This window comes from Zea mays, chromosome 3 (assembly GCF_902167145.1).
Source record: "Zea mays cultivar B73 chromosome 3, Zm-B73-REFERENCE-NAM-5.0, whole genome shotgun sequence".
Classification (NCBI taxonomy): domain Eukaryota; kingdom Viridiplantae; phylum Streptophyta; class Magnoliopsida; order Poales; family Poaceae; genus Zea; species Zea mays.
In genome coordinates this window covers 218,954,313-218,980,132 of record NC_050098.1, presented here as the reverse complement: position 1 = coordinate 218,980,132, position 25,820 = coordinate 218,954,313, and the positions used below count along the sequence as shown (strand labels likewise).

Below are 25,820 nucleotides of genomic sequence, written 5' to 3'. Positions count from 1 at the left end.
TGAGGACATTGGTGATTGGTGGAGCTAGCGCTCTAGCTAGCTAGCCCTTGAAGAGAAGTCGCTCTCGCTCCAGCGCTCATCGTCGTCGACGCCAGAGGGAGGGTATCAGGTACGCGCACCGTTCGCAGGCCTATCGGCTAATCGCACGTAAAAGCCGGCCCGCAGATTAGGCTCTCATTCGTTGCTTGTTTCTGAATGACGGGGCTTCGTTCATGCCTTCATCGTTAACGTCCTTTCCCCGGTGACTGACTATCACAGTGTGAAGAGGATCGGCTGAAGAAAGGAGCGCGCGCGCGCTAGCTAGCTGGAAAAAAAGTAGCTAGCGCTGAAGCAAAATCCGGATCGGAGTGCGAAAAGCAAACCGGAAGCTAGGCCATCATCAAGTGAAACCCACCACACAGACTACGACCCAGAGCTTGGGTTTCTTTGACGATCGAGAACGGCGACCGCGACCCCTAGTCGGCATGTTTCGGGTTAGGCGGCAGCAGCACCAGCAGCAGGGGGGGTGAGACGAAAATAACGGTTGATGATGATCGCTGATGTGCTTGGAATGGCATCCCCTTTTTCAGTTTTCTCTCTCTCCCTCTCGCTCTCTCGCTAGAATCATGTTCTCTTGGGGAAGTACGAGTTGAATACTGCTACTGAAAACTATTTGTATGCATCGTAGGCATTCGATTCCCTAGCTACGAGAACCACAGATAAAACTATGAGTAAAGAAGCATAACATGGATGGCACTATTATTTAACAAAACAAAGGTATGAGTCACATAAGACCGAGACTAACCACATATGTTCACATTATTAGACTGCCTCACAGCAACTGGCTTATGTAGATCTACCACTGATGAGCCTGAAGGCTACTCTGCTCCGATCCTTCTTTCCAGGTTAGTAGTACACAGGCACGATCCACTCCGAGTCTGAGCCATCACTGTCCCAGCGCGTCCTCGAGGCTAGCTCTGGTGTGTCTCTTGTAACAGAATTCCCAATGCGCAGCAGACCGCAACCGCAACCGCAACCAGACACCCCCACCTGGGCCTCGACCAATACCTGCTGCCCGGCAACCAAAAACGCAAAAATTATTATATCCATTAATCCATCCCTTGTTCGTTGTTCGGTGCACGTATTATTCTAGCACCATTATTATTATTATTATTATACTGCGGGGGTGTTTGGTTACACCCCGCTAAAATTTAGCCCCTATCCTATCGAATGTTTGAACCTCCGTTCCAGGTATTAAATGTAGTCGGATTATAAAACTAATTTGTCAGCCGAAGATTAAAAGACGAAACGAATCTAGTCCAGTTGGTTGAGTCTATATTTCATACTCATATTTAAAAGTCAAATGCTTGAGTGAGGCAGCACCAGCAGGGGTTTTGAGGGAGGGAGGAAGCGCTGCCGCCAGGCCCGCCCCTGCCTGCCCTGAGGGTTCTATTTAACCCCCCTCGTCTCCCCCTCCGTTTCCAGCCTCAAACTCTTGCCCTCCCCCCGGCACCACACTAGCCTAGTGAGAAGTGCAGCAGCAGCACCAGCGGCAGAAGTGTTACTTAGTTGCTCCTCCTACCTGTGCTGCTGCGCAGGAGCAGAGCCTGAAAGGACGACGGCCGTCGGCGTAAGGGGAGCGAGCGAGCGAGCGGCCATGAAGTACGTGCTGGTGACCGGAGGGGTGGTGAGCGGGCTCGGCAAGGGCGTGACGGCCAGCAGCATCGGCGTCGTGCTCAAGGCCTGCGGCCTCCGCGTCACCACCATCAAGATCGGTACCCACTCCTTTCCCCTTCCTGCCCACTTTTCCGCTCTGCCTGAGCCCGGAGCACGGTCCAGGCCCGAACGCTCTCTCCTTTTTTGTCGGTTCGGCTGTGCAGCAAGTGCTGCTTGTGGGGGGCAAAAGGAAGCAGCATTTTTTTTCCGGACGCCGCGGAGCTGCCTGGGCAACCGACGACCCCTCGTCTCAAATGCGCTTGCTTGGTTGTTGTTACTTCGTGGCCGAAGAAATGAAAATGCGCGCATGTTCGCTGAGCACTTTGTGTTAACGGACAACAATCGGGAATTTGAGCTTGGTGTCGCGCTCTTCTTGGTCCCTTCGATTTCGTCGCCTCAAGCATTAAATTTCGATCGATGAATGCGCAAGTACTAGTACGGATTTTCCAAAGTGGTTGGGAAGCTTGTCCTTATTCTTCTTTTCTGTATTTTTCCCCCTCCGTCTTACGAGTCCGCTAAAGAATTTAGCTGCCCACATAAATGATCCAGGTATGAAAAGGTTAAGTGTAAACAAAATTATGAAAGATGTATTTTGACGAAGGAAACGTACATAACACAGTTCTCTAGATAGGTTCTACTGGTACAACATACATAAATGAGTTGTATCATAACATGTTTTAATGAATAAAATATATTGTGTTATATGAAGAAGTTTTTCAAAAATATACCTAGTGCTTGGAGAATTGTTCTGGGTTCATATCTACGTTGATGCTGCTTGGAGAAGTTAACCGTTGTCAGTAGTTTCTTATGGTTGTTCACCTGTGACTCTCTCTCTCTCTTTGCAGATCCATACCTCAACACCGATGCTGGAACCATGTCGCCGTTCGAGCACGGGGAGGTTTTCGTTTTGGACGATGGCGGAGAGGTAACTACTAACTACCAGCTGGTCCTGCACATCCTCTACCAGAAAATAAAAGAAAACATTGCTGTTGGTAGTAGCATCATGGATGACCTCTCAGCTGACATCGCATTCAGTAGCTCTACTATGTGGTTGTGTGGATATATCTTTCCGGCCGCCGGCTAATCGGTTCTTCTCCCCCTTTCTTTTTTTTTCTTCTTCTTCTTCAAGGTGGACTTGGACCTTGGAAACTACGAACGTTTTCTGGACATCAAATTGACCCGCGACAACAATATAACCACGGGAAAGATCTTCCAGGTAATTGCACACAGTTACAAACTAGTGTGGGGGTAGGGGTATCAAGTTGTTTTAATTTCCAGCCCCTCTTTTTTTTTGTTTTAAAAAAAAACAACTTCGAATTAACAAGACTGCGGGGCGTTCAGTGGCTACTCTGCAAGTCATTGAGCGTCCGATTGACTTCGTGGCGCACATGGAATGGAACCCACAAATCAATCTTTTTTTTTTGTGTATCGAGTCGCGCTTTACGTTTCATCGTAAGATCCGGGCTGCGGTACAAGTATGCATGTGCAGAGTCATCCGAAGAGCCTCTCTATCCTGCCACCCTTGTCGGAAGGAGCTGCAAAAGATTCACTGTGGAGCTGATGGCTTGATGCCCCGCCGCTGGCTGTTTCTGACAGTTGCTGGGATAAGTTAACAAATTAATAATCTTTCTTCTATTGGCCACCTGAATTTTTCTATGGTGGTGGTGGGGAGGATGCAAAAGTAAACTGGGTAACTAACTAGGTCTGAAACTACGGTTGATGTTGCCGTTGCAAGTTAGCAGGACGAACCCAAAAAAAAACATTGTGCATATATACTACATTATCATGTGATCTCCTCTCCTGTCGCTTGTGCACGAGTCCAGCTCTTCTTGGACAGTTATCAAAAGAAGAAGAAGAAGAAGAAAAAACTCTTCTTGGACTTGACACCGCTTTGCCTGCTGGTTTCTCGTCATCTGTAACCTAACACCAGGGCTCTCTCTTTGTAATGCTCGGATCAGGCTGTCATTAACAAGGAGAGGAGAGGCGACTACCTAGGGAAGACCGTCCAGGTGGGTGTGGAGTTCTTCATGCGACGAGAACGTCACCGCTGACACAGACACACACACGTGCCTAAACCTGTGTACTTCGTTTTCCGCTGCTGCCTGCAGGTAGTGCCGCACATCACGGATGAGATACAGGACTGGATCGAACGCGTCGCGGTGGTCCCAGTGGACGGCAAGGAAGGGCCTCCTGACGTCTGCGTCATCGAGCTCGGGGGCACTATAGGTTGAAAAAGGACGATAGTTCCATTCCATTGTTGCATCATCAGTAACTAAAAAAACCATTGCATTGTTCGAACACCTAGACTAGCTTTCTTTTTTTCATTATCTTTGCTCGATTTGTTCCCATAGCTGTGCTGTGTGGGTGTGTGCCGGTGCAGGGGACAAAATCTTTTCGCCGCATAACGACAGTGGCATTCTTGATGCAGGGGATATCGAGTCAATGCCTTTCATTGAAGCGTTAGGTCAATTCTCGTACCGTGTTGGTAAGGAAACACAGCAGCTCTTTTCTTTTCTGAGCACTAGACGTTACAGTTTTTTTACAGTTTTCTTTTTTTGTTAAAAAAAATTCTACTCTGTGCTGTAGGACCTGGAAACTTCTGTCTCGTTCATGTCAGTCTTGTTCCGGTTCTAAATGTAGTCGGTGAACAGGTAAATTTATCGCGTACAATTGTGATTCAGCTTGAAGGGAGAAAAAAACCATTTTAAAATAGAAAAAAACTCTGCTGATTACTTTCATGTAATTGACAGCCTGTTAAATTTGTGTAGAAAACTAAGCCTACACAGCACAGTGTTCGAGGGCTTAGAGGGCTTGGGTTAGCGCCGGATGTTTTAGCATGTCGCAGTACTGAGGTATACCATACATACAGAGTCACCTTCCTCCACTTTCCAGTCCTTCAGAGCCTCTACTTTGCTGTTTGTCGGTGCTTAACACTGAATCTCTGACGCTAGTTTCTGTTTCCTCTGCAGCCATTGGAGGAACATGTGAAGGCCAAGCTTTCACAGTTTTGCCATGTCCCGGTAACGATAACGATCTTCCCATTACAAGGCTTCTTTTGAGTTTTTACGCTTGCTCTTGTGCTGACAGCACAGCCTATGCTGCAGGTCTCAAATATAGTGAACCTCCATGACGTGACAAACATCTGGCACATCCCCTTGCTGCTAAGGGTAGGGTAATTTCTTCTCTGATGGACTGTTTACCATAAACTCGAAGCTGGCATCTTATTTAACCGTCCACAATGGAACTCTCTTACAGGACCAGAAGGCCCATGAAGCGATTCTGAAGGTTTTAGACCTCCAGTAGTACGTACTTCTCACATCGACCGACTGTTCATACTGTTGCTTGAACACTGAAGGAGCACTGCTCACTTTCTGTTACTGTTATGTGTGCAGTGATGGAAAGGTGCCTCGGGAACCTGAGCTAACAAAGTGGACTAAAAGAGCCACCAAGTTTGACAAGTTGAAGACTCCGGTAGGTTTCAGTCATCGTTCTTGCTATTGTTTCCATGAGGGGAGGGGGTGAAATATTTATTAGACACTTGTGTTTCTGAGCAAGCAGTTGGTTAAATTGAGCGCTGCTGCATTAACTTTTCAGGTCAAGATTGCCATGGTTGGAAAATACACTGGCCTGTCGGATTCCTACCTGTCTGTCATAAAGGTGACATTATTACTGTCTGAATTAAAAAAGAAAAAGAAAACTTAGCCAACTAGGAGGAACTGGGTGGTAACATAAATAAGAAGAAATAGAGATGGACAAATTTGACCTGAAAACGAACATGGGTTGTGGGAGAGTACATCCATACCTCTCACCAACCCATCTTTTTTTTGGTTACGAATGAATCGGAGGGGAAAAAACATACTAGACCAAAATGAATTGCATGTTTTCTTTTCAATCCGTCAACCATGACTCTACCCTATCTTTTATTGAAAAAAAAGGCCAGAGCAACAGTGAGATGGCTGGGCGGGATGCTGTTTTCTGCATGAAGGCAGCTTGTTTAAATTGTGGTTTTTATGGCTCTTAGTTCAACGGATCTGTGCCTGGAATACCCTTCCTTGATAGCGAAACAAACAACAAAGCTGCACCTCCTGACTGTTTTGCTCTTCCTGCTGACTAATGTGCCGAAACCAACGTCGTTACAGGCTCTTTTGCATGCATCGGTTGCTATGGAAAGAAAACTTGTAGTCGAGTGGGTTCCTTCCTGCGACCTGGAAGATTCTTCAGCTAAAGAGGTCGGTTTAGTCGTGGGCATTGAATCGATTTCTATTCCTCGATGGAGCTTTTGCTGATGCTTTTGGAGACGTGTTTGTTTCGTGTAGACCCCTGAAGCCCATAAAAAAGCATGGAAATTGCTGAAGGTAGGTGCAGGCATCAAACGGTAGTTTCTTGAAAGTCATGTGCTTATGTACATACAGTCCGTCTCACGGAATTCCATTCCATCCCAGGGCGCAGATGGCGTACTCGTCCCTGGAGGGTTTGGGGACAGGGGAGTCCAGGGCAAAATCCTCGCCGCGAAATACGCACGCGAGAACAACGTTCCTTATCTTGGCATCTGCCTGGGAATGCAAATCGCGGTGATCGAGTTTGCCCGCTCGGTGATGAAGCTACGAGGTGCCAATAGCACGGAGTTCGATCCAGCTACGACGTCACCCTGTGTCATCTTCATGCCAGAGGTAGGTCATGCTTACTTGGTGGTACTGCCGTTCATTTTTGAACCGCGAACTTCTGACTGACAGCACTTCCACTCCACGTACAGGGCTCAAAAACCCAAATGGGAGCCACGATGAGGCTTGGGTCGAGGAGGACCTATTTCCATGTCAGTGGCTGCAAATCTGCGAAGCTGTAAGAAAACACTAGCCCTCATGTTTTCTTCAGTCTAGCGCATGATTGTACACGTACATTTGATGTGGTGAAACATAACCGTTGTAAATATGCATCAGGTACGGCAACGCCAGCTCTGTAGATGAAAGACATCGCCACAGATACGAGGTTCCGTGATCTAATCGATCTATTAGCCATATCGAATAATAATAGTGCATGCCACTGTTAATCTTTTTTTGCTCAGTGAAGAAGAGATCTCTTTGTTCTTCTTTTCTTTCAGGTGAACCCTGACATGGTCCCAGACTTTGAGAAGGCCGGGCTTCAGTTCGTGGGCAAAGATGAGAGTGGGAAACGCATGGGGGTAAGCTTAAGCTAGGCCTGGAGATCTTCTCCGATGCTGTAGACTTAGTTAGATGTGCTTTTCTAGGAACTTAATAAGAAAAAAGGCCTTCTCAATCACTTGATGGCGCGCTCTGTTGGATGATGCAGATCGTTGAGCTTCCCTCTCACAAGTTCTTCATCGGTGCACAGTTCCATCCTGAATTCAAGTCGAGACCAGGGAAGCCATCTCCGCTTTTCTTAGGTAACGCTTTTCTTCTTCTCTCCTGATATTCACTCTGCTGATGAGGCTGCTGCTGCTGCATTTTGACTTTTGAGCACGCCCAAGTGCCTCATCTGAATCAACAGTTCATCTCTGCTGACAGGGCTGATAGCCGCGGCGTCTGGGCAGCTAGAACCATTGCTTCAGCGCAGCAATCCGACAACGAAAGCATGTTCGATCAGTAAAGTCCCGAAACTGAAACTGTACCCCACTGGGCCTGTGAATAATCCACTGAACAGCTTGGTGAACGGGTACTACCCAAATGGCACTGGGATCCACACCTAGAAGCGTAGCGCTTAGCGATGGTTTGGTTGGTATTTGCTGCTATGGTTTTTTTGCTTGTACCCCTCCTTTTTCATGTGTTCCTTTTTTTCAGTTTGTTATTTGTCTCTGATCAACTGAGAGAAGAGAAGGCTAAGATTCAGCAAGCCCCCAGCTCCAGCGACACATGGTTCCGACATTTTTAACGAGGAACGCCTTCCAGTCCGTTGAAGCGAGCTAGCCATAGGGTGGTGAGGTCTAGTGTGATGTTGTTGTTGTTTTTTTCTCTTTCCTTTTTTTTTGGCCTGGAACTAAGGCGCGAAGTGTTTTGAGTAGCGCTAGTAGAGCCTGGAAGAAGTTATCTAAACTATTTGTACATTATGGAAGAACTTATCTAAGGACTGAATACACAAATGCTTGGCCATGATTGCTTTGTTGCCACAATATGAACAACCACGCTCAGATGAAGAGTATTGGTGTTGTTAAAAAATGCCAGTGAAATTGTTGTTGTTAATGTTTGTGCCTGTGTTGCCCTACTGCATCGTGTACTACATTACTTATCTAAACACGTTTATACACAATACAGTACATTAAGGTATGCATAAATGGAGTTTTGACGAACGAAGACAGTTTCTTCCCATGGGGGAGAGGAACAGTGAGTTGTATTTGAATACAGTGATGAATTTCATGAGCATGGAAACGATTCATGTCAGATACAACCCACTGAATTTTGTTAGCGATGACACTTCCGCTCCCACCCCTTGGCGCTCCCTCTCCCGCCGACGCCTAGGTTATCGTATCCCACTCTAGCCACACGACGGTGCTTACTACAAGCCCGGCGGCCACCACCACCCTGTCCCCGGCATCGGTGGGCACTCCTTCGGCTCCTCTTCCTGGTGGACGGACGAAGACTCAGCGCTAGAGTGATGATGGCGGGTCTTCTTCTTCCCCAAAGATGGAGTGGTGATCCAGAGGGTGATTCGCGAAGTTAGTGGCGGGAGTAGCTACCCCACCCTAACCAAGACGAACTACTCCGACCGTGCGCTCCTCATGAAGGTGAAACTCAAAGCCCGAGCTCTCTGGGACGCGATCCAGCAGGGTGGCGTCGATTCTCATGAGGAGATGATGGCGCTGGACGTGCTGTGCAGCGCCGTGCCACCTGAAATGGTGCCAACGCTGGCAAAAATGGAGACGGCCAAGCAGGCCTGGGATGCGACCGCAACCATGCGGATCGGAGACGACCGGGTGAGGAAGTCGACGGCGCAACAACTGCGTCGAAAATTCGACCTCGCCGCGTTCGACGACGGCGAAACCGTCGAGGAGTATGCACTCCGCCTCAACAATATGGCGGCGCAACTCGCCACTTTGGGCGATGAAGTGATGGACGACGTGATCGTTGCGAAGATCCTCCGAAGCTTGCCGCCTCGATTCAAGCAAATTGCAATCGCGATCAGAACGCTGCTGGACGTGACGACGATGTCAGTCGCGGATCTGGTAGGGCGATTGAAGGAAGCGGAGGAGGCATTTGAGGAAGTGTCGACCTCGTTGAAGCATGAAGGGAAGCTGTACCTCACCGAGGAAGAATGGGATGCACGACGGAGGAGGCGCGAGCTGGAGAACCACTCCGGCGACGGCGCTGCCAGAGGCGGCGCGAGCTCAAGCAGAGGAGGAGGCAGGCGAGGACGCGGTCGTGGGCGCGCGTCAGGTGGGCCAGGCGGGTCCAACAAACCGGCCTGGGATGAATGCCGACGGTGCGGCAAAACTGGTCACTGGGCCCGCGAGTGCCGGTCGAAGCCCAAGAGGGAGATGGCCCACGTTACTCAAGAAGAGGAGGCCACCCTGTTGCTCGTGAAGTCTTCCCCATTAGAAAATCACGGCGCCAGAAAAATTCTCCATTGCTCAATCCGAAAGAGCGTGGAAATCCAACGCCCAAATCGTGATCAAAGAGGAACGGGTGCTCGCCCACCTCGATGATAGGAAGGAGCGTGATGCGGAGACATGGGTGCTGGACACAGGGGCGACAAATCACATGTCGGGCGCCAGAGCTGCCTTCATCAAGCTCGAAGAGATGGAGCTGGGATCTGTGCGTTTCGGGGATGACTCGATGGCGCGGATTGAAGGCCGCGAGACTGTCGCATTCCTGTGCAAGACTGGAGAAATCAGATCGCTGGGCGGAGTCTACTTCATTCCCCGACTGATGACAAACATTGTTAGCATCGGTCAACTCGACGAGGCTGGGTATAAGGTCGATGTTAACGCGGGAGTAATGAAGATCCAGGAGCCTGGCGGTCGACTGCTGGCGAAGGTACGACGCTAAACAAATCGGTTGTATCTGCTCCAAGTCAAACTCGCCCCGACAACTTGCCTAGCAGTGCGCGGGCAACTCGCCGTGAGGGCGACGAGGAGGGTCAGAGGTGTCGTAGCATAAGCTGTGAAGTCGAGTCGACGACTCATGAAAACCAAAGAGCTGGCGAATCTGGCTGGCAGTAATAGTGACATCATCTCGCTCAAAACAAAACCTCATCCAGTGATGATCTGGGTCTATCCATACAGTCGCGTAGAAAACTCGGACCCACTCCTCAACATACCTACCGCTGGTAGACAAAAGAGTCAGAAGGCCAGGCAGATATGAGAGGTGCACCTCAGAGTCAGCACCGGCGGCTAGCAGAAAGGCTGGAAGGTCCAAAAGCCGGTGCACTCATAGAGCAATCTGTGCAGACATCTATGCCCTGAAGAAGGATTCCTGAATCCTGGTGCTGAAGAGGTCAACTGTAGCAGGGTCCCTCTGAGCCGGTAACCAAGACTCCACGGGTACGTATCTGAACCTACGTACCCGTGCCGCTGTAGCACGCTGAAGGTCAAACAACCTAGGATCTGCAGCCAGAGGTCGCACCTCAGTCTCATCGCGCTCCCAGAAGCGAGCAGGAGGGATAGGAGGAGCGGAAACAGGAGCGGGAGGAGGAGCAGTGGACGCTGGTGTAGAGGAGGTGGTGGATGGCGCAACAGGGGTGACATGAGCAGGCAAAGTGGGTGGTGGAGTGGAAGCTGAAGCAGTGGTGGTAGTGGAGGAGCGAGGCCGGGAGGCGAGACGACGAACACGGTACGCAATCTGATCTGAAGGAGTCTGAGGCTGATCTCCTAGCTCGGCCTGCTCAGCGGCTGCTGCTGCTGCTACCGCTGCTCAGGCTGCTCTGTCCATACGCCGCTTCTTGCGGCCTTCCTGCTGCTCCAAGTATACTGTCTTGCCCTTGACCTGCCTGAAGGGGCGACGAGGATCCTCATCATCGCCTCCCCCTGGCGCCGACACATTCTTCGTGCGCGGCATCCTGACCTGACGACTGCAAATGAGAGAGATAGGCTAAGCACAGGTCGATAATATCCGATAGAATATCAAAAGAAGGAGATGTCTACCTGGAAAACTCACACGACAGGTGGAAATCTAGGCAGGACAGGAAACGGCTCACAGACAGGCAAGGTCACTGAAATGACAGAAGAGGTGAACACGTATTAGTCACATAGTCATAAGTATATGAAATGTGAATAAATACATACACACAGAGAAATATGGCACAGAAAACGAGAGATAAGGCGATCGAGAGGTCAAACGACGTGAAAACGGCGTTTGAACGATAAAAGTGCCATAGGAGGTTTGGAAATCGAATTGAGGCACAAAATGACATGGAATGGAGTCGATACTTCACGAAAAGGGTTATATGGGAGAATATGAGTGAAGTGTGTGCATGGTTTGAATTTAGGCGAAGAAAGTGAAATTTGGGCACTCGGCTCGGTAACGATCGCTCGAAACGGGGAATTTGGTGAAATTAAAGCCTGGAATAACGGATGGGTGTGAAATTTGGCGAATATGTTACTGGAGGTATTGTGAAGGTGCCTGAAAAGTTTGGGTTCAATTGGAGCATTTTTGGCTGGTTTGGGCATTTCACCGAACACGTGGTGTGCGAAGTTCTAGGGTTTTGGAGAAATGGCTATTAGAGACTGTGAAACCCTCCCTAAGGAGCTAGAAACCTGCAGGGGTACATAATGGGCACATAGGAACACATTGCATCACTTGGATTCACTGGAATTCATAGAATTTTGAATTTGGGCACAAAAGGGTGGAGAGGGGAGCACTGTCCAGAGAAATGGAGAGAGAGAGGGAAAAAGAGATGCAGGGGGGAAGCAGGGCTGCTCACCAGAGGAAAGAGGAGACAAGCACTTGGTCGCCGGAGGATCGCCGCCGGGGAGGGAGGAAACCGCCAGAGACATAGAGAGGCAGTGGCCAGAGAGGGGAAATAGAGCCTGGCCTCGGGCTCAGGCAGGGAAAGATTTTTTAAAAACGGAGTATGGGCGCACCAGACAGTCTACAGTGCCTGTCCGGTGCACACTGGACAGCGCACAGTAGCGGACAGCGCACAGGAAAAAGGATTTTGAGCGCGCGGCTGCCGGTGCACCGGACATTGCACAGTGCAGTGTCCGGTGCACACCGGACTGTCCGGTGAGCCCAGACAGAGGGAAGTTTTGAAATTTTTTAATTTATCTATCTAATTTTCAACCAAACCAAATCCCAACTTATAATCACACAAAATAACACTTGTTGGGACAGGTATTGGCACCCTCATATATTTTCTCATAATTTTCAAAATATTTTGTCATAGGCTAGATAATTTTTAGAGAAAATAGGCAAATGGTGAAATTTGCATTTTGGCCTTGCACTAGAGGTTTTCATGAGTGATTTGAGTTTTGAATACTCCCCCTAAGTGCAGTACCTCATGCATATTTCAAGAACCAACAATTGCATAAAAAGTAAGAATTCAAGCACTAAAAGCTTAAAACTAAGACTTGTCAAGTTTGATCCGAGTTAAGCTTTTTCACTCGCTTTGTCGGCGGTTATCTCAACTAGGTTAGACAAGCCCTAGATGCAATACAAGAAATTTAAACATGCAATGCAAGCTTGACAACACCATTTGACATCTTACATAAAATTTCTGAGATCAAGAATATTTAGTTCATTTCTCAACATGCAAAAGCGGGTCTTATCAAGTGGCTTAGTGAAAATATCCGCTAATTGATCTTCCGACCTCACTCCTTCTAAAATGATATCTCCTTTAGCAACATGATCTCTAAGGAAGTGATGACGGATATCAATGTGCTTGGTGCGAGAGTGTTGTACATGATTATTAGCAATTTTAATAGCACTCTCATTATCACACAACAAAGGTACCTTTTCTAGAACTACACCATAGTCTAGAAGAGTTTGTTTCATATACAAAATTTGTGTGCAACAAGCACCTGCGGCAATGTATTCCACTTCGGCAGTTGACAAGGCAACACTATTTTGCTTTTTGGATGTCCATGAAACTAGTGATCTACCAAGCAGATGGCATCCCCCATAAGTACTTTTCCTATCAATTTTGCAACCGGCATAATCCAAATCGGAATAGCCAATTAAATCAAAAGTAGCTCCTTTGGGATACCACAGACCAACGCTTGTGGTGTGCCTGAGATACCTAAGAATTCTCTTAACAGCGCGAAGATGAGCTTTCTTAGGATTAGATTGAAATCTAGCACACATGCAGACACTGAAACATAATATCGGGCCTAGATGCGGTAAGGTACAATAAACTACCAATCATAGAACGGTAGAGAGTTTGATTAACCGGGTTACCTCCCTCATCTAAGTCGAGATGTCCATTTGTTGGCATGGGGGTCTTGATTGGTTTGCACTTCTCCATGTTGAACCTTTTCAACAAGTCTTTGGTATACTTCTCTTGTGAGAGAAAGTTACCATCTTTCATTTGCTTGACTTGAAAGCCGAGGAAGTACGTTAGCTCACCAATCATTGACATCTCGAACTCCTTCGACATCAACTCACCAAATTCCTTGCAATGATAGTCATTTGTCGAGCCAAAGATTATATCATCAACATATACTTGACAATTGAAAGGGAATTAGGCTTACACCTATTTCCTAAATGATTTTGGTGGTTGAATTACCCAACACAAATAATTGGACTAACTAGTTTGCTCTAGTCCATAAGTTATACAGGTGCCAAAGGTTCACACTAAGCCAATAAAAAGACCAAGAAATTGGTTCAACAAAGAGAGCAAGGGATAACCGAAGTATGCCCTGGTCTGGCGCACCAGACTGTCCGGTGTGCCACCGGACAGTGTCCGGTGCACCAGGGGACTCCATGCTGAACACTTCACCTTCGGGAATTCTCAGAGGCGTTTCGCTATAATTCACCGGACTGTCCGGTGCACCACCGGACAGTGTCTGGTGCCCTAGAGGAGAGCGACTCTGAACTCGCCAGCTTCGGATTTCCGCTCCGCTATAATTCACCAGACATGTCCGGTGCACACCGGACTGTCCGGTGAGCCAGCGGAGCAACGGCTACTTCGCGCCAACGGTCGATTGCAGGCGCATTGAATGCGCGCCAGCGCGCGCAGAAGTCAGAGCACGCGCGGGTGGCACACCGGACAACCAGGTGGGCGCACAAGTCAGAGCTCCAACGGTCGGAACCCAATGGCCTGGTGACGTGGCTAGCGCACCGGACACTGTCCGGTGGCGCACCGAACTGTCCGGTGCGCCATGCGACAGCAGCCTCCATCAAACGGCTAGTTTGGTGGTTGGGGTTATAAATACCCCCAACCACCCCACATTCAAGTCATCCAAGTTTTCACACTTCCAACCACTTACAAGAGCTAGGCATTCAATACAAGACACACCCAAGTGATCAAATCCTCTCCCAATTCCACAAAAGCATTAGTGTTGAGTGAGAGTGATTTGTTGTGTTCTTTTGAGCTCTTGCGCTTGGATTGCTTTTTTCTTTCTCATTCTTTCTTGTGATCAATACTCAATTGTAACCAAGGCAAGAGACACCAATTGTGCGGTGGTCCTTGCGGGGAAGTTTTGTTCCCGGTTGATTTGAGAAGAGAAAGCTCACTCGGTCCGAGGGACCGTTTGAGAGAGGGAAAGGGTTGAAAGAGACCCGGTCTTTGTGACCACCTCAACGGGGAGTAGGTTTGCGAGAACCGAACCTCGGTAAAACAAATTCGCGTGTCACATTCCTTATTCGCTTGCGATTTGTTTTACGCCCTCTCTCTCGGACTCGTTTCTATTTCTAACGCTAACCCAACTTGTAGTTGTGATTAAGTTTGTAAATTTCAGATTCGCCCTATTCACCCCCCCTCTAGGCGACTTTCAATTGGTATCAAAGCCCGGTGCTTCATTAGAGCCTAACCGCTCGAAGTGATGTCGGGAGAACACGCCAAGAAGGAGATGGAGACCGGCGACAAGCCCGCTACAAGCCACGGGAAAGCTTCATCGGGAGAGTCCCGCAACAAAGGAAAGGGGAAGGAGAAGAAACACTCTTCCCACAAGTCGCATCGGAGTGGGGACAAGAAAAAGAAGATGAGGAAGGTGGTCTACTACGAAACCGATACCTCATCGCCATCTACCTCCAGCTTCGACGCGCCCTCCGTAACTTCTAAGCACCATGAGCGCAAGAAGTTTAGTAAGATCCCCTTACACTATCCTCGTACTTCTAGACATACTCCATTACTTTCCGTTCCATTAGGCAAACCGCCAACCTTTGATGGTGAAGATTATGCTAGGTGGAGTGATTTAATGAAATTTCATCTAACCTCACTCCACAAAAGTATATGGAATGTTGTTGAGTTTGGAGCACAGGTACCATCCATAGGGGATGAGGATTACGATGAGGACGAGGTGGCCCAAATCGAGCACTTCAACTCCCAAGCCACAACCATACTCCTCGCCTCTCTAAGTAGGGAGGAGTACAACAAGGTGCAAGGATTAAAGAGCGCCAAGGAAGTTTGGGACGTGCTCAAGACCGAGCATGAGGGTGATGAACTAACCAAGATCACCAAGCGGGAAACGATCGAGGGGGAGCTCGGTCGCTTCCGTCTTCGCCAAGGGGAGGAGCCACAAGACATGTACAACCGGCTCAAAACCTTGGTAAATCAAGTGCGCAACCTCAGGAGCAAGAAATGGGATGACCACAAAGTGGTTAAGGTTATTATAAGATCACTTATTTTTCTTAACCCTACTCAAGTACAATTAATTCGTGGTAATCCTAGATATACACTAATGACTCCCGAAGAAGTAATAGGGAATTTTGTGAGCTTTGAGTTTATGATCAAGGGCTCACGGAAGATCAACGAGCCTGACGATCCCTCCTCATCCGAAGCACAACTGGTCGCATTCAAGGCGACGGAGGAGAAGAAGGAGTCTACACCAAGTAGAACACCCATCGACGCCTCCAAGCTCGACAACGAGGAAATGACACTTGTCATCAAAAGCTTATGCCAAATCCTCAAGCAAAGGAGGGGGAAAGATTACAAGCCTCGCTCCAAGAAGGTTTGCTACAAGTGTGGTAAGCCCGGTCACTTTATAGCAAAATGTCCTATTTCTAGTGACAGTGACAGGGGCGACGACAAGAAGGGAAGAAGAAAGGAGAAGAAGAGGTACTACAAGAAGAAGGGAGGCGATGCCCATGTTTGTCGCGAGTGGGACTCCGACGAAAGCTCTAGCGACTCCTCCGACGATGAGGACGCCGCCAACATCGCCGTCACCAAGGGACTCCTCTTCCCCAATGTCGGCCACAAATGTCTCATGGCAAAGGACGGCAAAAAGAAGAAGGTTAAATCCAAATCCTCCACTAGATATGAGTCTTCTAGCGATGATAATGCTAGTGATGAGGAAGATAATTTATGTACTCTTTTTGCCAACTTAAACATGCAACAAAAAGAGAAATTAAATGAATTAATTAGTGCCATCCATGAGAAGGATGATCTCTTGGACTCCCAAGAGGACTTCCTAATCAAGGAAAACAAAAGGCATGTTAAAGTTAAAAATGCTTATGCTCTAGAAGTTGAAAAATGTGAAAAATTATCTAGTGAGCTAAGCACTTGCCATGAGACTATAGACAACCTTAGAAATGAGAATGCTAATTTGTTAGCTAAGGTTGATTCTATTGCTTGTAATGTTTCAATTCCCAATCTTAGAAATGATAATGATGATTTGCTTGCTAAGATTGAAGAATTGAACATATCTCTTGCTAGTCTTAGGAATGAAAATGAAAAATTACTTGCTAAGGCTAAAGATTTAGATGTATGCAATGCTTCCATTTCCGACCTTAGAAGTAAAAATGATATATTGCATGCTAAGGTTGTAGAATTAAAATCTTGCAAACCCTCTACATCTACCGTTGAACATACTTCTATTTGCACTAGATGTAGAGATGTAGATATTAATGCTATACATGATCACATGGCTTTAATTAAACAACAAAATGATCATATAGCTAAACTAGATGCAAAAATTGCCGAGCATGAAATTGAAAATGAAAATTTTAAATTTGCTCGTAGTATGCTTTATAGTGGGAGACACCCTGACATTAAGGATGGCATTGGCTTCCAACAGGGAGGCAATGTTAAACTTAATGCCCCTCCTAAGAAATTGTCTAATTTTGTTAAGGGCAAGACTCCCATGCCTCAGGATAACGAGGGTTACATTTTGTACCCTGCCAGCTATCCTGAGAGCAAAATTAGGAGAATTCACTCTAGGAAGTCTCACTCTGGCCCTAACCATGCTTTCATGTATAAGGGTGAGACATCTAGTTCTAGGCAACCAACCCATGCTAAGTTGCCTAAGAAGAAAACTCCTAGTGCATCAAATGATCATGATATTTCTTTTAAAACTTTTGATGCATCTTATGTTTTAACTAACAAATCCGGCAAGGTAGTTGCCAAGTATGTTGGGGGCAAACACAAGGGATCAAAGACTTGTGCTTGGGTACCTAAAGTTCTTGTATCTAATGCCAAAGGACCCAAAACCATTTGGGTACCTAAAGTGAAGAACTAAACTTGTTTTGTAGGTTTATGCATCCGGGGGATTAAGCTGGGTAATCGACAGCGGGTACACAAACCACATGATAGGGGAGAAGAAGATGTTCTCCTCCTACGAGAAAAACCAAAATCCCCAACGAGCTATCACATTCGGGGATGGAAATCAAGGTTTGGTCAAAGGATTGGGTAAAATTGCTATATCTCTTGACCATTCTATTTCCAATGTTTTTCTTGTAGATTCATTAGATTACAATTTGCTTTCCATTTCTCAATTATGCAAAATGGGTTACAACTGTCTATTTACTGATGTAGGTGTCACTGTCTTTAGAAGAAGTGATGATTCAATAGCATTTAAGGGAGTGTTAGAGGGTCAGCTATACTTAGTGAATTTTGATAGAGCTAAACTCGACACTTGCTTAATTGCTAAGACTAACATGGGCTGGCTCTGGCATCGCCGACTAGCACATGTTGGGATGAAGAATCTTCATAAGCTTCTAAAGGGAGAGCACATTTTAGGATTAACCAATGTTCATTTTGAGAAAGACAGGATTTGTAGCGCATGCCAAGCAGGGAAGCAAGTTGGTGCCCATCATCCACATAAGAACATCATGACGACCGACAGGCCACTGGAGCTCCTACACATGGATCTATTCGGCCCGATAGCTTACATAAGCATCGGCAGGAGTAAGTACTGTCTAGTTATTGTGGATGATTATTCTCGCTTCACTTGGGTGTTCTTTTTGCAGGAAAAATCTCACACCCAAGAGACCTTAAAGGGATTCTTGAGACGAGCTCAAAATGAGTTCGGCTTAAGGATCAAGAAAATTAGAAGCGACAACGGGACGGAGTTCAAGAACTCACAAATTGAAGGTTTCCTTGAGGAGGAGGGCATCAAGCATGAGTTCTCCTCTCCCTACACACCACAACAAAATGGTGTAGTGGAAAGGAAGAATAGAACTCTAATGGACATGGCAAGAACCATGCTTGATGAGTACAAGACATCGGATCAGTTTTGGGCCGAGGCGGTCAACACCGCCTGCTACGCCATCAACCGGTTGTATCTACACCGAATCCTCAAGAAGACATCATACGAACTCCTTACCGGTAAAAAGCCCAATATTTCATATTTTAGAGTCTTTGGTAGCAAATGCTTTATACTTGTTAAAAGAGGCAGAAAATCTAAATTTGCTCCTAAGACTGTAGAAGGCTTTTTACTAGGATATGATTCAAACACAAGGGCATATAGAGTCTTTAACAAGTCCTCTGGACAAGTTGAAGTTTCTTGTGACGTTGTGTTTGATGAGACTAACGGCTCTCAAGTAGAGCAAGTTGATCTTAATGAGATAGGTGTTGAAGAGGCTCCATGCATCGCGCTAAGGAACATGTCCATTGGGGATGTGTGTCCTAAGGAATCCGAAGAGCCTCCAAATGCACAAGATCAACCATCCTCCTCCACGCAAGCATCTCCACCAACTCAAAATGAGGATGAGGCTCAAGTTGATGAAGGAGAAGATCAAGCAAATGAGCCACCTCAAGATGACGGCAATGATCAAGGGGGAGATGCAAATGATCAAGACAAGGAGGATGAAGAACCAAGGCCGCCACACCCAAGAGTCCACCAAGCAATCCAACGAGATCACCCCGTCGACACCATCCTCGACGACATTCATAAGGGGGTAACTACTAGATCTCGTGTTGCACATTTTTGTGAACATTACTCTTTTGTTTCCTCTATTGAACCACACAAGGTAGAGGAAGCACTACAAGATTCGGATTGGGTGGTGGCGATGCAAGAGGAGCTCAACAACTTCACTAGGAATAAGGTATGGCATTTAGTTCCACATCCTAACCAAAATGTTGTAGGAACCAAATGGGTGTTCCGCAACAAGCAAGACGAGCATGGTGTGGTGACAAGGAACAAAGCACGACTTGTGGCCAAAGGATACTCCCAAGTCGAAGGTTTGGATTTCGGTGAAACCTATGCACCCGTAGCTAGGCTTGAGTCAATTCGTATATTATTGGCCTATGCTACTTACCATGGCTTCAAGCTTTATCAAATGGACGTGAAGAGCGCCTTCCTCAATGGACCAATCAAGGAAGAGGTCTATGTTGAGCAACCTCCCGGCTTTGAAGATAGTGAGTACCCTAACCATGTTTATAAACTCTCTAAGGCGCTTTATGGGCTCAAACAAGCCCCAAGAGCATGGTATGAATGCCTTAGGGATTTCCTTATCACTAATGGCTTCAAAGTCGGAAAAGCCGATCCTACTTTATTCACTAAAACTCTTGAAAATGACTTGTTCGTATGCCAAATTTATGTTGATGATATTATATTTGGGTCTACTAACGAGTCTACATGTGAAGAATTTAGTAGGATCATGACACAAAAGTTCGAGACGTCTATGATGGGGGAGTTGAAGTATTTCTTGGGATTTCAAGTGAAGCAACTCCAAGAGGGCACCTTCCTTAGCCAAACGAAGTATACTCAAGACATTCTAAGCAAGTTTGGGATGAAGGATGCCAAACCCATCAAGACACCCATGGGAACCAATGGGCATCTCGACCTCGACACGGAAGGCAAGTCCGTGGATCAAAAGGTATACCGGTCGATGATAGGCTCTTTGCTATATTTATGTGCATCTCGACCGGATATTATGCTTTCTGTATGCATGTATGCAAGATTTCAAGCCGACCCTAAGGAAGCTCACCTTACGGCCGTAAAACGAATCTTGAGATATTTAGTTTATACTCCTAAGTTTGGGCTTTGGTATCCTAGGGGATCCACCTTTGATTTAATTGGTTATTCGGATGCCGATTGGGCGGGGTGTAAAATTAATAGAAAGAGCACATCGGGGACTTGCCAGTTCTTAGGAAGATCCTTGGTGTCTTGGGCTTCAAAGAAGCAAAATTCCGTAGCTCTTTCTACCGCCGAAGCCGAGTACATTGCCGCAGGCCACTGTTGCGCGCAACTACTTTGGATGAGGCAAACCCTTAGGGACTACGGTTACAAATTAACCAAAGTTCCTCTTCTATGTGATAATGAGAGTGCAATCCGCATGGCGGATAATCCCGTTGAGCATAGCCGCACTAAACACATAGCCATTCAGTATCATTTTCTAAGGGATCACCAACAAAAGGGAGATATCGAGATTGCATATATTAACACTAAAGATCAATTAGCCGATATCTTTACCAAGCCACTTGATGAACAAACCTTTAACAAACTTAGGCATGAGCTAAATATTCTTGATTCTAGGAATTTCTTTTGATGTCTTGCATACATAGCTCATAAATATACCTTTGATCTTATCTCTTTCATGTGCTATGACTAATGTGTTTTCAAGTATATTTCAAACCAAGTCATAGGTGTATTGAAAGGGAATTGGAGTCTTCGGCGAAGACAAGGGCTTCCACTCCGTAACTCACCCTTCGCCGTCGCTCCGAGGAACTCTCCGTCTTTGGTATAATCTTCAACCATGTTTTATTTGCCAAAGGGGAGAAAATAGTTAGGAAAGGGCTCTAATAATTCCGTTTTTGGCGATTTATGCCAAAGTGGGAGAGAGCATGAGCCCAAAGCAAAAGGACCGCACCACCACTAATTTTAAAAAAAGAATTTCTCAATTGGTATGATTTTCAAATTGGTATCTCATTGTTAAAAAGGGGGAGAAAGTAGTGTTTTCAAAATTGATATCTTAAAACCCTCTTGAACACTAAGAGGAGGATTTCATTGAGAGGGAGTTTTGTTTAGTCAAAGGAAAAGCATTTGAAACAGGGGGAGAAAATTTCAAATCTTGAAAATGCTTCGCAAAATCTTATTCATTTACCTTTGACTATTTGCAAAAGGACTTTGAAAAGGATTTACAAAAAGAATTTGCAAAAACAAAACATGTGGTGCAAGCGTGGTCCAAAATGTTAAAAACAAAGGAACAATCCATGCGTATCTTATGTAGTATTTATATTGGCTCAATTCCAAGTAACCTTTGCACTTACATTATGCAAACTAGTTCAATTATGCACTTCTATGTTTGCTTTGGTTTGTGTTGGCATCAAACACCAAAAAGGGGGAGATTGAAAGGGAATTAGGCTTACACCTATTTCCTAAATGATTTTGGTGGTTGAATTACCCAACACAAATAATTGGACTAACTAGTTTGCTCTAGTCCATAAGTTATACAGGTGCCAAAGGTTCACACTAAGCCAATAAAAAGACCAAGAAATTGGTTCAACAAAGAGAGCAAGGGATAACCGAAGTGTGCCCTGGTCTGGCGCACCGGACTGTCCGGTGTGCCACCGGACAGTGTCCGGTGCACCAGGGGACTCCATGCTGAACTCTTCACCTTCGGGAATTCTCAGAGGCTCTTCGCTATAATTCACCGGACTGTCCGGTGCACCACCGGACAGTGTCCGGTGCCCCAGAGGAGAGCGACTCTGAACTCGCCAGCTTCGGATTTCCGCTCCGCTATAATTCACCGGACATGTCCGGTGTACACCAGACTGTCCGGTGAGCCAGCGGAGCAACGACTACTTCGCGCCAACGGTCGACTACAGGCGCATTGAATGCGCGCCAGCGCGCGCAGAAGTCAGAGCACGCGCGGGTGGCACACCGGACAGCCTACAGGGCTTGTCCGGTGCACCACCGGACAGCCAGACGGGCCCACAAGTCAGAGCTCCAACGGTCGGAACCCAACGGTCTGGTGACGTGGCTGGCGCACCGGACTGTCCGGTGCGCCATGCGACAGCAGCCTCCACCAAACGGCTAGTTTGGTGGTTGGGGTTATAAATACCCCAACCACCCCACATTCAAATCATCCAAGTTTTCACACTTCCAACCACTTACAAGAGCTAGGCATTCAATACAAGACACACCCAAGTGATCAAATCCTCTCCCAATTCCACAAAAGCATTACTGTTGAGTGAGAGTGATTTGTTGTGTTCTTTTGAGCTCTTGCGCTTGGATTGCTTTCTTCTTTCTCATTCTTTCTTGTGATCAATACTCAAAACCAAGGCAAGAGACACCAATTGTGTGGTGGTCCTTGCGGGGAAGTTTTGTTCCCGGTTGATTTGAGAAGAGAAAGCTCACTCGGTCCGAGGGACCGTTTGAGAGAGGAAAAGGGTTGAAAGAGACCCGGTCTTTGTGACCACCTCAACGGGGAGTAGGTTTGCGAGAACCGAACCTCGGTAAAACAAATTCGCGTGTCACATTCCTTATTCGCTTGCGATTTGTTTTACGCCCTCTCTCTCGGACTCGTTTCTATTTCTAACGCTAACCCAGCTTGTAGTTGTGATTAAGTTTATAAATTTCAGATTCACCCTATTCACCCCCCCTCTAGGCGACTTTCAAAAATATCACTGTTATGTTTCTTTGTGAATAGAGTTGTGTCGACGGTCCCGATCTTGAAGCCCTTTTCGATGAGGAAGTCGCGAAGGCGCTCATACCAAGCCCTTGGAGCTTGCTTTAGCCCATATAGCGCCTTGGACAACCTGTAAGCATGGTTAGGATATCTAGGGTCTTCAAATCCAGGTGGTTGCTCAACATATACAAGTTCATTTATGAAGCCATTTAAAAATGCACTTTTTACATCCATTTGATAAAGTTTTATATCATAGCATGATGCATATGCCAGTAGGATACAGATGGCTTCCAGTCGAGCAACCGGTGCAAAGGTCTCTCCAAAATCTAAGCCTTCAACTTGAGAGAATCCCTTTGCAACAAGTCTTGCTTTGTTCCTTACAATCACACCTTGATCATCTTGTTTGTTTCTGAACACCCACTTTGTTCCAATGATTCTTGCATCTTGTGGGGGCTTCTCTAGGGTCCAAACTTCGTTACGGGTGAAGTTGTTAAGTTCTTCATGCATGGCATTCACCCAGTCCGGATCCTGTAGCGCCTCATCTATACAAGTAGGCTCAACACAAGAAACAAAGGAGTGATGTTCAATAAAAGAAGCATGTCTATGTGATCGAGTAATAACCCCTTGTGAAGGACTCCCGATGATTTGGTTTTGAGGATGAGCTTGAAGTAGTGATGAGTTTCTCCTGTCAACCACTTGGGAAGAAGATCCTGGAGCATCAACATCTTCGGCCTGTGCCCTTGCTTGTTCATGAGAGACAAATGTATCTTCATTTGCATGCCTCTCATCTTTTTCATCATCTTGTGGTACATTTAATGAAGAAGGTCTATCAATGTTTTGCACCTCTTCTTCATCTTCTTTTGGTTTGATAGCTCCAATTGGCATGTTCTTCATTGCTTCCCTAAGTGGCTCATCACCTACATCATCAAGATTTTCAAGTGCTCCTTGGGAGCCATTAATCTCATCAAATTCCACATCATATGTTTCTTCTACCACGCCAGTAGCATGGTTGAATACTCGATATGCTTTGGACTTTAATGAATAACCCAAAAGAAAACCAATATCACAATGTCTTTGAAACTTCCCTAGGTGATGGCGTTTCTTGTAGATGTAGCATTTGCACCCAAACACCCAGAAGAAGGAGACGTCTGGCTTTTTCCCATTTAGCAGTTCATAGGGAGTCTTCGCAAGTAGCCGGTGAGGAAATAGCCTGTTTGATGCATAACATGCAGTGTTGACAGCTTCAGCCCAAAACCTCTCCGGTGTGTTATACTCATCAATCATTGTTCTTGCAAGTGTGATCAAGGTCCTGTTTTTTCTTTCAACAACTCCATTTTGTTGAGGTGTGTATGTGGCAGATACTTCATGCTTGATCCCAATTTCATCACAGTACTCATGAATGTTGGTGTTGTCAAATTCTTTGCCATTATCACTTCTAATCTTCTTGATCTTGCAATCAAATTCATTTTGAGCTTTCTTGGCAAACTTCTTGAATATAGATGCAACTTCAGATTTGTCATGGAGAAAGAACACCCAAGTGTATCTTGAGAAGTCATCAACAATCACTAGACAGTAGAGGTTGCCACCGGCACTCACATAATTTGTAGGTCCAAATAAATCCATATGAAGAAGTTCCAGTGGCCTTGATGTTGACATGAAAGCTTTAGTAGGATGTGTATTAGCAACTTGCTTCCCAGCTTGACATGCACTACATGGCTTGTCTTTTTCAAACACCACATCCTTTAATACTCTAACCATGTCTTTCTGAAAGGGAAATGTGCTCTTGGGCCATTTCCAAGTATTTTGGTGATTGAGTGCCAACACAAGTGTTTTTGTGTTAATCTATGCAAAGTGGTGGACAAAATGCTAATCATGTCAAAAGGTATGTTTCTAGACTTAGTACTTTGTTTTATGGACTAATGTATTGTGTCTAAGTGCTGGAAAACAGGAAAAATTGAGTTGGAGAAGAGGTGGCTAAGTTCAGCCAAGGTCAGCGCAGTCTGGGTGCACCGGACTGTCCGGTGGTGCACCGGACAGTGTTCGGTGCGCCAGGATGGCTCAGGCGAACTTGCTGCTCTCGGGAAGAAATAAACGGCGTACAGCTATAATTCACCGGACTGTCCGGTGTGCACCGGACAGTGTCCGGTGAGCCAACGGTCGACCGGGCCAATGGTCGGCCGCGCGATCCGCGCAAGACACGTGGCCGAGCCAACGGTCGGGAGGGGGCACCGGACTGTCCAGTGTGCACCGGACAGTGTCCGGTGCACCAACGGCTCCCAGTCGCCAACGGCCAGCTTCGCCAAATAAGGAAAGATATCCGCACCGGACAGTGTCCGGTGCGCCAGGCGACAGAAGGCAAGAATTGCCTTCCTGGATTTCTCTCAACGGCTCCTAGCTGCCTTGGGGCTATAAAAGGGACCCCTAGGCACATGGAGAAGAATACCAAGCATTCCTTGAGCACTCTTGATCACTCACACTCCATTCTTGCGCACTTGTTCGACATTCTAGTGACTTGAGCTCCGTTCTAGTGTGCTAGTCTTTTGAGCTTAAGTCTGGGTCTTGTGTGTGCGTATTTGCTGTGATCTTTGTGTCTTGTGTGAGTTGCTAATCCCTCCCTTACTCTGTGCTTCTTTGTGAACATCTTTGTAAGGGCGAGAGACTCCAAGTTGTGGAGATTCCCCGCGAACGGGATATAGAAAAGAAAAGCAAACACCGTGGTATTCAAGTTGGTCTTTGGACCGCTTGAGAGGGGTTGATTGCAACCCTCGTCCGTTGGGACGCCACAACGTGGAAGTAGGCAAGTGTTGTACTTGGCCGAACCACGGGATAAACCACTGTGTCTACCTGTGTTGATTCTCTTGTGGTTATTGTGTTTCGCTAAGACTCTACTCTAGCCACTTAGCAATACTGTGCTAACGCTTAACCAAGTTTTTGTGGCATTAAGTTCAAGTTTTACAGGATCACCTATTCACCCCCCTCTAGGTGCTCTCAATTGGTATCAGAGCCGTTCTCTTCAAGAAAGAGACTAACCGCCCGAAGAGATGGATCCTAAGGGCAAGGGGATTGTGATCAATGACAAGGAGAAGGAGTCATTCATCAACGAGCCCAAGGATGACAAGCCTACCGACTCGGGCTCGGGCCACAAACGCAAGGATGGGAAGAAGAAGAAGACAAGGCGCATCAAGGAGATCGTCTACTACAACGACAGCGACGAGTCCGTTTCTTCCC

General features: G+C 46.6%; 1 protein-coding gene across 4 annotated transcripts; it reads left to right on the top strand.

Annotated features, from left to right (window-relative positions):
* Window positions 1-1,456: 1,456 nt before the first annotated feature.
* LOC100193891 (ustilago maydis induced8) lies at window positions 1,457-7,802 on the top strand. 4 transcript variants are annotated; one of them, XM_035965658.1, is made up of 22 exons: window positions 1,457-1,754; window positions 2,541-2,620; window positions 2,825-2,911; window positions 3,654-3,704; window positions 3,804-3,921; window positions 4,076-4,180; window positions 4,282-4,346; window positions 4,464-4,547; window positions 4,665-4,715; window positions 4,800-4,862; window positions 4,951-4,997; window positions 5,088-5,166; window positions 5,290-5,352; window positions 5,835-5,924; window positions 6,012-6,050; window positions 6,138-6,365; window positions 6,449-6,534; window positions 6,633-6,681; window positions 6,794-6,874; window positions 7,003-7,096; window positions 7,218-7,424; window positions 7,491-7,789. In XM_035965658.1, the coding sequence occupies exons 1-21, from the start codon at window positions 1,637-1,639 to the stop codon at window positions 7,397-7,399; spliced, it is 1,860 nt and encodes a 619-aa protein (XP_035821551.1). In that variant the 5' UTR covers window positions 1,457-1,636; the 3' UTR covers window positions 7,400-7,424; window positions 7,491-7,789. The 4 variants fall into 4 exon arrangements, with proteins under 4 accessions (XP_035821551.1, NP_001336802.1, XP_020405081.1 ...); XM_020549492.3 differs by having other exon boundaries at window positions 1,469-1,754; window positions 4,124-4,180; NM_001349873.1 differs by having other exon boundaries at window positions 1,466-1,754; window positions 4,124-4,180; window positions 7,218-7,798.
* The last annotated feature ends 18,018 nt before the right edge of the window (window positions 7,803-25,820 follow it).

Excerpts from the sequence above, each read along its gene's own strand:
- LOC100193891 (XM_008673951.2), top strand. The coding sequence starts at position 1,637 with ATGAAGTACGTGCTGGTGACCGGAGGGGTGGTGAGCGGGCTCGGCAAG. Across the intron at positions 6,366-6,448 it reads GTGTCATCTTCATGCCAGAG|GGCTCAAAAACCCAAATGGG; the intron begins GTAGGTCATGCT and ends CTCCACGTACAG. Across the intron at positions 7,097-7,217 it reads GCCATCTCCGCTTTTCTTAG|GGCTGATAGCCGCGGCGTCT; the intron begins GTAACGCTTTTC and ends CTCTGCTGACAG.